This window comes from Opisthocomus hoazin, chromosome 8 (assembly GCF_030867145.1).
Source record: "Opisthocomus hoazin isolate bOpiHoa1 chromosome 8, bOpiHoa1.hap1, whole genome shotgun sequence".
Classification (NCBI taxonomy): Eukaryota; Metazoa; Chordata; class Aves; order Opisthocomiformes; family Opisthocomidae; genus Opisthocomus; species Opisthocomus hoazin.
Window position 1 is genome coordinate 21,642,352 of NC_134421.1, and position 15,604 is coordinate 21,657,955.

A 15,604-nucleotide genomic window follows, 5' to 3' on the forward strand; every position below is an offset into this window, starting at 1 on the left:
GAACTCAATTCTTGTCTGAACATGAAGGTTATTGATAGAGTTGTATTATCATGTTGCCAGAATTAAGTAAGGGATGGTCTTGTTAAGAAGAAATAGCTGATAGAAGTTACACAGTTAAGAAAAATATTAAATTTTATATCTGTTTAGAATTTCTCTTTTTTTGAATCCCTGGAAAGTGTAGTGTCTGGGGCACACTCTATGAATACATCATATGATTTCTTTTCCTTTTGTATTTCTTAGCTGTCACTCAAAAAACAGACAGAAGGGACAGAGACTCATCTAACATGAGGCTTTTGAATCATTTAATTTATTACTCAAAAGAGGTTCCTAGAACTTTTGGGGGGTTTTGGTATGCCTTCAGCCTAGCAAAATTTCAGTTGCTTATAATTAACACCAAAAGGTTAGTCAAAGGCTTGGCCAGTTACCTGATTAAAAAAAGACGTCAGATATATATATTTAGAAAGTTGGGGGTTTTTTAAAGGAAGAGAGAATGACCTAAAGGAGTTTTACCTCTGTCTTACCTCTTCTCCTGCATTTGGAAGTTTATTGTTATTTAACCTTACTTTCATATTGCTTCCTCCTGCTACAGAGCCCAAAATACTGTACCACGAAACCTTTGAAGAAAATGAGAACAAAATGAGTTGATACATAAATTTCCAACTTTTGCCTAATGTAGAATGTACTTATTTTGTGAAAACAGTGTCTCAAAAAAAAACTTAGCTATAAAAACATATAGTGTAACTGCACTAGAAACATTAATTAACTGATTTAGCTGGAGAACTACATATACTACAATGGCAATAAAAGCAGATGACTCTCCATCATCCTATCTCCTACCTTGAGCTACCCTATACCTCAAATCTATCTCAAAGCATAAACTCTATAGGTCATCTACATCCCTTATTTGACGCTTGCAATGGTATTCTAAAGCTGACATCAGGTTCTGATTCAGTGAACTGTGTGAGGACAGATCCTTAAAAGCAGGAAACAGAAAATGTAGATATGAAGTAATGCAGTAGTAATTTCGAAACAAGCCATGTTCTTAGCTCCTGTTACAATCAATGTCTTTTTAATGCCATTGAGCTGCTGATAATCCCATTGGGCAGATCATCTACACTTTTCAATATCTTTAACCAAGGAAGAATGTGAGTATGCATTCTTGGATCAGTGCTCAGTTGTGTCCAGTGAGATCAAACACGGAAATGAATTTTGATGTCGTCTCTGCAGAACTGGGCAGATAGATGGATTTCAGTAAGATATGCATCTGATGAAGTTCTCTTGCATTTAACAACTTCTACTAAAAACTGCACTAATTCTATTCACTTTCAATAGATATTTAAACAGACCTGAGGTCTGGCAGGTGAGGTAATTTTTCAACATATAAAAATTCTATACAGCTAAACTGTTTGTTTTTCTTGAAATACACATGATTCATCTTCAAATGAATTCTGACTGTTTTTTGGAAGGAGATATTGAAACAGGGGAGATTACTTTCAGCAAATAAGCAACTTCAAGATCAGGAAATTTTAGAGATACTTTGAATTCTAGCACAAGAACCACATATGTCTAATTATATTCTAAGTATCCATTTCCAGTTAAGAAGTTCTTAATAAAAAAAACCTCTCATGTCCACTCAATAGCTATGCATATCTTTAGAAAAACAATTCTTCTAGAATATCTGGGCTCAGATTATAAGAATAATAATTACGTTGCACCATCTAGTGGCTCAGTGTCTTACATTCACTCTCCTGTATCAAACAAAATGAAGTATTAACACTTACTAAAACAGATGAACTACCAGACTTCAAAGAATTATTTTTTTTTATTTTATATTCATTATGGATAAAAAGGAAGAAGAACATTTCCCTAATTAATTTATTTGAAATTCACTAATCAATCTGCAATAAAACTGCAAGTTTTAAAACAACCATTTACAGAAACATTCCTACCACTGTTAATAAGATTTGAGTTTCTACTGGTTTTATACACATCGTTATTTCGAAAAAGTTTGCAAAATCACTACAAAAATTTCTCTCTCAAGAAAACTGCAGCTAGTGAATTTTTCATAATTCAGTTTGAGCCCTTTCTGCACATATGAAGGAGAATAAGGTGATTTCAAACAGTCAGCATGGATTTACCATGTGCAAATCCTGGCTGACCACCATGACTGGCATCTGTGACAAAATTACTCGATTTGCAGAAGATGGGAGAGGAGGAGATGCCATTTACCTCGACCTTAGTAAGGTGCTTTTTTCAACATTCTCTCCCAGTATTCTTATATCCAACTTAGGATGATACAGTATAGGGGTGTGAACAGATAAATGGGTAGAACAATGGTTGGAAGGTCAGACTCAGAGAGTAGTTGTTAATGGTTTGCACTCTACCTGGAGGGTGGTAACAAGTGGAGCAATGCAGCGGACTGTCCTGGGACCTATCCTGTTTAATATCTTTCACAATGACCTGAGGAAAAAAGTGAGCACACGCTCACTAGGTTTTCAGATGATGCCAAATTAAGCAAAAATGTTCATACTGTTGAGGGCAGGGCTGCTATTCAGAGCAACCTAGAGAGTCCAGAGGAATGGGCCAACAGGAACCTCATAAAACTTAACAAGGACAAATGTAAAGTCTTGCATCTGTGAATGAAGAATCACTCACAAGGATACAGGCTGGGGACTGACGGGCTGGGGAGCAGCACTAAAGGGATGTGAAGGTCATGTCTGACAGCAAGCCGAACATGAGCTAGCAGTGTGCCATGGCAGCAGAGCAGCCTAAAAGCATTTTGAACCGGTAGGTTTAGACTGGATACTAGGAAAAATTTCTTTACTGAAAGAGCGGTCAGGCATTAGAATAGGCTGCCCAGGGAAGTGGTCGAGTCACCATCCCTGGAGATGTTCAAAAAATGTGTAGATGTGGCACTTTTGGACAAGGTTTAGTAGGCATGGTGGTCATGGGTTGACGGTTGGACTTGATGATCTTAGAGGTCTTTTCCAACCTTAATGATTCTATGATTCTATGTGCAGCTGGGAGATTGCGAAACATGATTATCCCCCTCTGTTCAGCACTCATTAGACTAAATCTAGAGACCATGGTCAGCTTCCGTCCTGCCCCCCATCATTCTAACAAGAAATGTTGAACAATTAGGGTCATTACAGCAGAGGACCACCGAGATGGTTGGGAGCTGGAGCACCAGCTCTGCAAGAAGAGTCTGAGAGGGTTGGTCTTCTTCATACTAGAGAAGAGGTCCCTTCAGGGGACCTACCAGGAGCCTTTGAGTGCCTGTAAGCAAATGATGATGTAGCCAGGCTTTTCACAGTAGTCCATGGTAGGAGGATGAAAAGCAATAGATCTAAACTGAAGCAAGAGAGATTCCACTGTACATAAGGAAAACAGTTTTCACCATGAACAGGTTGCCCTGTTGGAACAGGTTGCCCAGATAGGCTGTTCAGTCTCCATCCTTGGAGGTTTTCAGAACCGGCTGGATAAAGCCCTGAGCAACCTGGTCTGATCTCACAGCTGACCCTATTTTGAGCAGAAGGCTGGTCTAGAGACGTCTCCTAAAATCCCTTATTATCTGAGTAGTTCTGTGATTCTACATGTTCAACAGAAAGTAGATTTTTCCACGTGAACTATGGCACTTCAGCACTTCATCAACAGATGTTTCTGTGTGGTACTTTCTTGCATCACATGATGCAACAGCCTTGCATCTCTTCAGAGTGTAACTAGGAGTATGTCAGCCCCTAAAGTGAGAGAATGAGCTTTTGACAAGTAGAATAAATCACTGTTATATATCAGAAACAGCATGGAACATGATGCAGGAGATGAAGAAATTTTCATGCAGATCGGAAGATCAAAACACTGAGTCACAATTGACTCACAGGGGGAATAAAAAGCATACTTAATTAAGTCAGAATAACATAATATTCTCAAAAACAACAGAGAAAACTGTGATGGTATAGCACTGTTGAAACAACTTTTGCTCTCTTGTGTATTGCAGTCATCATGAAAAACATTACCTGAATATCTGAAGCGAATGGGACTGGTTTAAATGTCATGGAGCAATGTGATCTGGAAAGTAATACAGGAGGTGGAGGAGTCCTGCTTTTTTTCTTGCTGCGCATAGCTTCATTGACACTGTGATACAATGCACTTTGTTCAGCTTCAACTTGCTCAATTAAAGTTAGTGCTTCCTATGATTTAAATTAAAACAAAAGGGAAAAGCTATTAAAACATAACAATCACACAGATTTAACACTTAGAAATGGTTTTCAAAATGATCTTATAAAAAATTCACTGCTATATAGAAAACTTTTTACAGATTTTCATATCATCTTACATCCTAAATTAGGATGAATGGTACTTTGTGTAAGCCTTTCATAAAGGGAATGCAGGGTTGCATATGAAGGAGGCAGGGCTGAGGCATATCCAATTTTGGAAGAACCTGTATGAAAAAAGAGTGATCACAACTAATGTGAAACAAAAAAGATAACAACTCTTACTTAGGAGAAAGCTGGAGACCTAATCTGTGGAATTTCTGAAGGAGCTATGGAAGTGGTCAGACTGATTTTCTGCACTCCAGAATCAGAGAAGAGAAATAAAGTCCAGGAATAAAGAAAAGGGAGGAGAATGCAGGCCCAGAAAAAGCAGAGCTAAGCCACTTCCCTTGGTTAGCTGGATAGAGCTGAGAGCTGACTGACAGTCTATTAGTGTCTTCAAAAAATGTGGGGGCCTTCTGCACATAGTGATTACGCGGCCATTTGGTTGGCGAGCAGGGTACATTTGGTTTTTTGTTGGACTGAATGGCAAATTGTTAGGTTTCTTAACCTTGTTTGCATTGTCAGGATAAGAGAAATTTAACTTGGAAATTTAATATTAAGAACTTAGTACTTTTATATCTTTGTTGCAGCTGTCCAGTGCAAATGAAAGCCAAAAAGGCCAGCTCCCAGAGATGAAGAGGTTGGAGATGTCTTGAACAAATTACATCCTTCTGGGAGAAGAGAGAGAAGATATATTCCTACAACTAGGGTTTTTATTTGAACCCTTTTAGTACTATACACTGGGCCAAGGATTTAGGCTGAACTGAGTCTGAAAGATAAACTGAAAAAGAAAATCCCAAGTTATCAGTTATTTAGTGACAGTCCTACTATCCTGCATCTTAACAGTCCCTTGTTTCAGTCCTTAACATGTGTAAAGTTGTAAGAACAACCATACCGGGTCAGATCACAGACTGAATAAGCCTTGTATCTCGTGTCCAAAAATCACCAAAAAATAGACATAGATTTATAGTGACACAGATAGCTAAGATTTAACAGAGCCTTAATCACATCACATAGCTAATCATTTGCACAGCCCCTCACTTCACCCCACTCTTTCCCTCTTTAGTGTAGGGTTTAATGTAGGAAGAATGCAAGATAATGAACAAGATATGGAGTGACTCCTTCACACAACCATTCAACTTCTGCAATCGGTAATTAGAAACTCCATTGCTTGCTTAAAAATAATACTTCTTTATGGTAAGCTGTAGTATGATACACTTTTTAATTAAAAGAATCACAGACTCATTCTTCTCTGAGGCCATATTTCTTATTAGTGCAAGGATGGAACTGCTCCCAGGTTGGATAAAGATAGTGTTGTGACTCGGAGCAGTACTGCGTGACCTGTACTTCATTAATTGTAGAACTTGGAAGATAATAAATGTGGCAGTGTGGCAAAAGGAGAAAGAATAATCTTATGGTTGAGGAAGCCAAATGTCACTATAAAAAAAACATATTTTATCCCTGCTTCTGCCACGGACTTGCCCTGTAATAAACCACATTTTATCCCTGTTTCTTCGGCAGACTTGCACTGTGGTATTAGCTTAATGACATTAATTCAATTTTACAGCTGGCTGACAAGAACTACCAGTGTACCCAATTCTGTAAAGACTTGTATGTCCAACTAGACATACAGGACAGGAAGGAAGAATGAAACAACTGTGAGAGAAATAAAACAAAATGAAGGGCACACAATAGCTCAAGCAGTTAAGCAGTGTGATGTAGATGAGTAAACATATATGTCTCAGAAGCTTCCATACCTGCCTAGTGGTTTACTGCATGAAGAAATTATTATTTGTATGTTTCTCCAAAAAAATAAAATGCTTTTCTATTTTGCAGCATAAAACAAACAGAATTATACCATATTGTGCTGAGTACAGTAGAAAAGACCAAAAGTTACGAGTAATTCTATATAGAGCTTTTGGATGTTCTACGATAAAAAAAGGCAAAATCCTTTACACAGAAGCATGAAAAAAAATATATGGATTTGCTGTTCATGAAGTGAGCACCATCCACGTCAAGGAGGAAAATTCATTGAGAATATAAATATTTCATCATAGTACAAATACCAAAGGAGATCATGCTAAGTTTGTCCAGGCAAAGTTAATTCTGACATTTTCCGGCAACTGGCTGCAAATACATTATATTCTGTTACCTACATCTTTCTCTGTGAAAAGTGCACAGAAGTAAAATATAGTGAAGGTCAGTAGAAGGCCTTTACAAATGTTTGTTTGAGATAACAGCACATTCCTTGGGAATTGCTTGTAAAGTCTTCATTGGTGACTACGGTTACAACTTCCATACCACACCACTACATCTTATATTCATAAATGCCATATATTTTACAAATATGAGAGACACTTTTAGCGTATGTCTTTTCTGATCCAGTTGTTGCATTCTTCTGACATAAAAGATATGTGAAGTTAATTATCATGCTTCCAAATTTGTAGCACTTACAATAAAACCACTTTCTAGTAACTTCCTGTTTAAAAACTTTTTCATATATTGTATAGTGAAAATCTGTTATCTGTTGCACAGGCTATAAAGAAATATTATGCCCCACGGATGAGAAGGCAATTTTAATGGACAGATGCCTGTACAAAGCTCAATGGAAAGACTCCCATTGATGTCAAAAGACTTCGAAATGAGCCCAGGAAGAATCTACTTTTAGATTCCAATTCCAAAATCTCCAACTTCTAAACTGCTTATTCAGTAAGAATAAAATAAAGTCTATGTCATCATCACCAGTCAAAGTAATCTTAGACAACTTCAAGGTCTTGCAAAAAGAAGGATGTTGAAGGTTTCAATGGGGAGAAGGAAATCTGCATGACATATTGGCAAGGCACAGGTTCATAATTGCAAAGTCTAGGTGATTAGCTGTAGAAAGAAAGATCACATCTTTCAGGTTTCCTGTGTGCTCAACATTTGGCGATGTGCTCTTTCCTTGTTTTAAGTCACTTTATTCTGTCATCATTACGAAACTTCTCAGGGAAAATTTGACAACAGAAGTTAAAAACAACCAAGGTCCCTCAAGTTCCTTCTATTTTTCTTCTTTTTGTAAGACGGAGTAATCCAAGTCTTAATTATACAGAACATGAAAAACTGTGATAATTACAAAGAATTTCTAAGATAAGATTTTTTTTTTATTACCTCCAGTAGCTGCCTTTGGGAAGAAGTGGTCAACTCTTTAGGGAACTTCTGTGCAGCCTTTTGCATCAAAAAGATTGCTCTGGATAGCTTATTCTTTTTTATTTTTCTCATTATTAGTGCCTCTGTAAAATAGATATTTTAAGATATTTATAGAACAGCAGCAATAATTTATTATACTTCTAGAAAATAATTAATAAGCCTTACCTGTTAAATAATGGAAATCTTTAATATTCTTCATGTGAGACTTGCTAGACTTAAGACTTCTGTCATCCTTTTGAGCAGCTATGTGGGAAGGAATTCCTGAGTTATTCATTCTCATAGTGCTACTGAGAAAATATCAGTGAGAGGGATTAATACATAGTTTTGTGGAGCTCTGCTCCATCTCATGTCCTTTTCTTTGGTTCAAGAAGAATTTCTTGGACTGATCATGCCACTAAAAATATTTCACCCACATGCTCTAACATCTTTAGTAGTTACACTAACATCACAGGAAAAGAGGGACCTTGTTTGATCATAGGGAGCAGTGCACAGGGGAGTTCTGCAGTGTCAAACTAATACTAGCTTTTAATTAAAAAAAATACTGGGAAAGGCGAACCAGTAGAGTTTTTTCAGAAGGTATTTGGCAAGAGTGGGATATCTGATGACTGGGAAGAGATAAGGACAACTTCACAGGAGAAATTCAGATTACAAAGAGCATTGAATAAAATATTCAAGTCATTCTCTAGAGAGAAAATTAGCATTACAGAAAAAAAATTTCTGCATAGCATCCCCCAATTCTCCCTTACTGACACTGTAACAGTTAATATTATAACTGCAGTACCAGAACAAACTGTCTAGGAATCAAAGCCAGCAGTTGTTAGCAAAGTTTAAGTCCCATTGATTGAGTAGAGGTTAGAGACTAATATCATGTGTTAAATCTAAATTCTGCAAATTCAGTACATTATTTCTGTCTGTATGTGGCATACAAACTACCCAACATCAGCCCCTCTGCAGAAAGTAGATGCTCCTTATTTCTTCATATTACAAAATATATGAACAGAGGACTCTAATCAAGCTATGAAGATCATTTAGCTTTACTGAAACCTACCTTGTGCCATTTTAAGAATTTTCACAGCTACTCGATGTTGGGCCTGAATGAGCTCCAAGTGTAAATCCATTACAAAACCATCACCTGTTCCTGTCTTATCATTACCACATCCCAAAACAGAATTCAAATTCTGATCATTTGAGTCCACCTAACAAATAGGAAGTGGCAATTAAGCAACCACAAACTTTTATTACTTCACTTACTGCATCTATCTTGACACTAACATTATTATTTTGGTAAATCGACAAACACTGAAATTTGTCGTATATGTGTAATATGCAGTCATTCAAGAAAGCATGGAAGGAAGAATGACTAGACAGAGAAAGCATGGATAATAGGCAAAGAAAACTAGACAAAACCTGAGAATCAATTGGAAACTGGATGAATAATAATATGAAACTGCAGAAAAAACTGTGTTAATGTGTTACTAGTCCACAAAGACCATATTAGTGTAGGATAATATCTAGCAAATCTGAACTCTCATCTACAGCAAAAATTAATTTTAATAATAAACAGTTGCAAGCAATAAATCTGAAAAGTATTTCTGCTTTTATTTTATAGGAGAAAGCTACAAATTATAATTACTTCCAAAAGAAAATGGCAAAGAAAACCTAAAAGACTTTATAGTATATTACTGAAAGAGAAAAATGCTATTTCTACTACACAGAGATTTTTTTTCTTCTCGTCTCTCCTCACATGAAGCAGGAATATCAGGTACATTTGATAATGCTAAGACTTCTAAGTATTAAGAAAGTATGAGCTTTGTATCATCAAAATCCAATATACTATTTATAGATTTTGCTGCAGAGTAGCTTTTAGTAGACTTTACCTTTGAACAGCAGTTGTCAAATATCGACTTTCCATCTGGTACAAGGGTCATTGAGCGAGATGTGTTCATTCCATTAATTGCTTTTTCAAGACTTTCATAAGCAACTTGTAATTGTTCTGTTGGACTTCTCTGAAACAGAAACATATAGAAACACCTATTATTACACAACAGCATTAAAAGCTCTAATATGGAATACCAAAAGTGCTATTGTTTTTAGCTGTTGCAGTTTAAACTCTGTCAAATAATCTGTGCATAGGCACTGCTCCCCATGCTTTCATATACTAATATCAATATTTTAAATTTCAAGTCACTTTAATTAATCTAGGACTGATTTTCCTTCAGCTTTCAAAAACCAGTTTTTTTACTCAGAGTCAGATTATAGCAGAATGAAACTGAACTTGGAGAATTAAGTTGACAAACACAGTATTTTTCACAAGCAGTTTTTCAATATTCTATGAGATGCTGTTAACTATAGCTGAATTAAAGCTTCTCCATATGTGTAAGCTTTAAGACATATCATCAACAAAATTCCTGAATCCTCAGACTAACGTATGTCTTTTCTCCTTGATGGGTTTCAGTAAGTAATTTTGAACTGTTTAATTGGACACCTCTGCAAAGAGCTGAGCACTGAAAACACTGAACAAAACAAGGACACTCAGGATGTTTCATCTATTCCACATCATCCTTACAAAACCAAACAAAAGCACAACCCAAAATATTTCCCTAAATGAAGCTAGGACTAAAGTTTGTATCTTTGTATCTTTAAAAATTGCACTGTTAAACCATTTAAAGCTGGTACTGTACATTGGCATAAAAAAGAGTGTACAGTGGAAATCACTATGATCACACTGTAAAAAAATTTTTAACTAAAACTTCTTCCATATCACAATTACTATAAAAGACATGAAAATACCTTTGCTTTTTTCCTCTGCACTAGCATGATTGTGTGAAACATTACAACTTTATAAAACTAAATACAAAACTGTATCAGAAGTTTCAAGCAGAAATAAGTGTTCTTATGCTATTCAAAAATGCTGTATTTAATTAAATGAATTAGACATTACCATCAGTATTTCAGGAATATCGTAGGTTTCATCTTGCGAGAGAGGGGCACTTCTTCCTTTTTTATAGAAAGAAAATCAGAAAGTGAAAACGAAATATATTCAGAATGTTTAGTACCATTTGATTAGATCTACTACTAACAAGACTCTAGCAATAATTCAGTTCTTCAGTAGTTGACAATGAGAGGTAATCATATTGTTTCTTGAAAAGCTTTTCGGGGTTTAAACACAACAGCTACATATATTCAATTATACTAGTTCAGGATACGATTATCCAATAAATTAGTGTTTTTAAAAGTACACTATATTTCATAGAAACATTATATCTAAGCCAATGAAACTTCGACTTGTTTTGCAGCTGCTGACATTATTGTAGCATTCACACCAGTTTTCTATTTTTAAGTCAATTCAAGTCTATTGTTATCCAATTTGCAGTGGGTTTAATGCTAATTTAGCTTATAGGAGGATTTTTAAATACATGAGGTCATATTTTTATGATATATACTATTTCAATAGGTGAGGTCATATTTTTATGATATATGCTATTTCAATTTAATATTCTTTGGAGCATATTATCACCCTTATAATGTTCATTTGGATTGTTTAAATCATTTTCATTTATACAGAATGCACCTAGAACTGTGTTTTTCTTTCTAAAACAAGAGGAAGCAGCCGGAACAACAGGAAGCATTTTCTTTTTTCTTATTTACAGCCTTCTAGCCTGTCAAAAATTTATTTCTTTGCCAAAATAAATTCATTTTTGCCCTTTCACAGGGACAACTTTCTAGTCACTCCTGTACTTCTTGTGCCACTTTTGCCTGTTCACTGTCTCTTTCTCATAAATAAGAAAATCTGTATTCACTCAGCATTCATTCACTAAAAAGACTCTTCTCAGCATAAACATGCACTGGACTGGCTATTTATCAGCTCATTTTGAGCAATGGCTCCTATTTATTCAGGTTTTTTTTCTCCAAATAGACATATTTAAACTGAATGAAAAATAATAGCAGTGATGCTACAATGAGGATTCATCCAGTCTCCATCAGAAAGGTCTGATACTCATAACATTCACAGAAAAAAATACCTACTCTACGTTAGAATAGTACTGTTCCAAGATTTCCTTACTTTCAAAAAAAGCAAAAGGTATTGTCATCCTCTTCTGTTCCTGGATATGCTTTAAAAGGATACTTAAAATCTACTCTTTAGTTACTGCAAAATAGTTATGAGAAATACGATTCATATTCCAAGGTCCTACATCCACAACGACAGAGAACTTCTAAAAGATTGTCTAAATGTTCATATTTTACGTCAGTCAGGTTTTGTAAGGCAATTTGTTTAATGTGATTGGACTATATCCCACTAATGTCAGCCAAGTTAAGTTCAATTTTTCAATTTCAAAAGACAATTGAATTCCTATTCAAAAATCAAGACTTGTGTAGACAAGAGATCTAAATTAATGGCCCAATAAAAGCAAAAGCTTCAGTATGACCTCAATATTTTCCTCTTCTGTTTGGCCTGCCACTAGTCAGCCAGCACTTGAACACTCCAAATGAGCCGCAGCACACGCTGCCTTCTGCCTAGCCAATATTCAGAGAACATATGAGTGATCTGAGGCTACTCTGAAGGGGCTGAGACATGTAGAAGACCTGTGGGAAGGGTGAACCATAAGAGATGTAATTCAAAATGTATACTTCAGCAGAATTGGAAATGCAAGGAAATGACGCATAAATCCTTTGAAAACCAGGTTTCGTTAGCTTTGATTATGGATGAATTTGTATGTACAAAAAATTATTATTCTACTCTCAACAATCTCTTTACAACAATTTTTGAATATGCATAGTTGCAAAAGTTTTCAACTCAGAAAACTGCCAATCTTTGAAGTCATTCTTGAAAGACAGCCACATTTTTGTTGAAAGCTTTACCTGCTTTTTTCTTAGATTTACTTGTAGAATCAGCTACGTTTTCCAAGAGCGCAGTTAGATGTAAGGTTATCTCTGCAAGCATTACAACATTAATGTCTTCTACGCTGCTCTTCTGAATTACTTCATTTATTATCCAGAGTACATGAACCCACTAAAAATGGGGGAAGGGGAAAGAAAAAGAATCAGGGCAGAGTTAAAATAAATTTTAGGAAAAAATTTATGTATTACAGCGGCAGATAGGGTTTTGCACTCAAAATTGTTTAAAAAGATTCATAAACCTGGACACAACTCCTTTCTTGGATTTGACTTCTTTTTTAGAATGCCACTGGCCTAAGATGCTGAATTTGTGCTGCTCCTAAGCCCCTATTTCTTCATACAGCAGACTTTTTATTTTAGAATATTACTATTTTTTATTGTTTTAGAAAGGTTTATGAGTGCTCTATGGGTAGAACTTTCATATCTTGTCATAGTGTGGTAAGACTTACAGCAGATTTGATCATTTGCCTCTCATTTATCCCCATATCTTCCCACTCAAACAGTATAAAAGAGACCCGAATGCACCTGTTGTACACACAGAGGAAAGTAACTGCACATTACCTTCTGCTAAATCTCTCAACAATTTTGTTATGGGGATCAGGGCCACAGAATGAACTCCTCCAGCAACTATTTGGTCAGCATCAACTGGCAGCCCAGAGAAACTAGTGTAAATTATACTTCACAGGACTGCATTTCCCCAAGAGCCCCTCAGTCTCAGGAAAAGTTCAAAGTAAGGCTGTGGCTCTGTCCAGTGGGCCAAATCCTGTTGACCTTAATGTCCCTTCTCTTAAGCTGCAAGTTTTACCCTCTTTCTTCAATTGATCTAGGGAACTTTCTTGAACTATATTGATATTTTTGGCCACAACACACCAAATGTTTTACTATTTTAGCTTCTATCATGGCCCACTGGCAGAGAATGGGTTACTTTACTGGGAAAAGGCTAAGAAGTATTTTGATACTGGCATATGGGAGTACAATCTGTTCAAAGTGTATATACAATTGACATTTTCATTGAAGAAGATTTATCTGCATTTTACCATAAGAAAATGTACTTAAACTGGAGATCAGTATTTTATCTTGACTTTACTATAACAGACTGGACTCATATTAAGAGAAATACATTATAATAAGGAGTACTTGATAAGCTTTGTATTTGTGGATATATTTTAAGTAGTCACTTCCACTCATTTGGATTCGCTGAAGTCCTGTTTTACACTTCTGCCACAAAAACATTATCACATCAACAAGTATTTCTTTATCAGGTTGGATATTCTGGAAAGAAAAAAACAACATAATTTTAGAAACAAGTATGTATATACAGTATATAAGAACTCTCAAATTTTTTCAAAGTAAATAAATCATCATATTTAACTTTCTTATACAGGATGACATTTTGAAAGCTTAAGAAATATTTTTTTTAAAGTAATTTCTAGTAGACCACCCAAGCTTTTCTTCTCCAAACAATACAAGTGGTTTTAGAGTTTGGGGTTTTTGTATTTCTTTTTTTATTGTCAAGCTCTTAAAAGTCACATAGACAAGGAAAGAAGTGAGATGAAAATTACATGGACGATACAAGCAAATTAACTATCTATGAAATGTTATAATAGTCAGTGCATTCTGGGGAAACAAAGTAATGTAATTTAACAGTTATATTAACCTTGGGATTTTTTTTTTGTTACAATATTTAAATATTTACATAAGATCTAAATTAGTAGGTTTCATTTTGCAGTGACAGAGTACTTCCACAGATTGTTGGTGCATCTCAGATGAAGGAGCAGTGAAGAACAAGTTAAACAACTAGAAAAAAGGTTGGAGATGAATATCTAACAACTGAAAGAAATGTTAAAACACATCCGCATTTTATGAAGAGTAATTAATAAATTCAAATCTCTAATCAGTTAGCCTCCTAATTAACACATTTTAAAAGGCAATAGAGTCTATTTACACTGTTAAACACATTCTGAACAATGATTAGGGATAGGTACGCATCTTTATTGCCATTTATACCAGAGTTTGACTAGTATCTCAGGTGCAATGAAACTCAAGCCTACTTCATCCACACTATGGAATGTGTATGTGCATAAGATTTCAGGGATATTGATATTGAGAAGTGAGGGGAGAAAAAGACTGAACAAGAAGTAAATCAAGATGCATTTTGCCACTCGTTTGGTGGCAGCAAGCTCTTAGATTGGCTAAGCTATGTCATGTAACTCCACCATCAACGAATTCACTATTGATCAGAGGAGAATTTGTCTTTCTTCCCCGGACAGATGAGGTACCAAGGAGATTTGTGGGAAACTGTATAAGAACCACAAGAGTTTAAATCCAGGTAACCTGCCTCCATAATAGTGGTCATGTAAAAAAATGACAAGTCATGCTATCTAAAGGTATAACTACCACTCAGGCAGGATATTTTGACTAAAAATATTACATTAAAGCTAAAAAATGTGTCTGCCTCTCTTATACTCAAATTGTATCTAAAATTAATTTTGCAGTTAAGACATACGCCGTGTTAGCAGAACATATTGTTTCTAAGGAAAATGTTTCATTAGTCTTTTGGATCACGAACTATTTTAGTGTAAATGCTAGTGGTGACATTGTGCTGTAATTTTTTTCCCCCACAGTAGCACATTACGGGAAATCTCAGTTTGAGTAAGTAAGCTAAAAGTGGTTACTCTGGGAATAAACCATCATATATATAATGGGATTATTCTACAGATTTCAGCACAAAAAGGCCCACTCTCTTTGGTTTTGTTGTTGCTGCTGCTTGCGTGTTTATTTGCAGTGTGAATTTACCTTGAATTGCAGGCATACCGCTGCTACAAAGGCATTATCATTCCTTAGGGTCACTGCTCCCATTGCAATAAATATTGCAGAAGTATTTTCTACAGATGAGCACATTTGCCCACCTAAATCTAATATCAGAAATTTGATCTCTGCTTGATTAGTTGAAACATGCAATTAGTTCTGTGACATTCCAAGTGGATTTAATACCTTTTAAACATTTTTAAAGTAGCCTGAGTACACAGAACCAATAACGTTTAAAAAAACATGAAACAAATATTACTTCTTAAAATCACAAATTGATCACATCCTGTGGGTATATTTTTTATTTTTGCTATTTCATTTTTGTAGTTTGCTAATTATACAATTGATGCCTTTAGTCTTAAACTATATGCATTCATTACAAATTATGCAATTCATTCAGA

At 35.4% G+C, this 15,604-nt stretch overlaps 1 protein-coding gene across 1 annotated transcript in view; it reads right to left on the reverse strand.

The window, feature by feature from the left end:
- Positions 1–15,604, reverse strand: part of CFAP54 (cilia and flagella associated protein 54) — a 123,681-nt gene that overhangs the window by 81,820 nt on the left and 26,257 nt on the right. Inside the window, 9 exon segments of the mRNA XM_075428222.1 lie at positions 522–614; positions 4,014–4,187; positions 7,461–7,582; positions 7,665–7,742; positions 8,548–8,695; positions 9,377–9,505; positions 10,441–10,496; positions 12,360–12,510; positions 13,533–13,667. Coding sequence (XP_075284337.1) covers positions 522–614; positions 4,014–4,187; positions 7,461–7,582; positions 7,665–7,742; positions 8,548–8,695; positions 9,377–9,505; positions 10,441–10,496; positions 12,360–12,510; positions 13,533–13,667 — 1,086 coding nt within the window.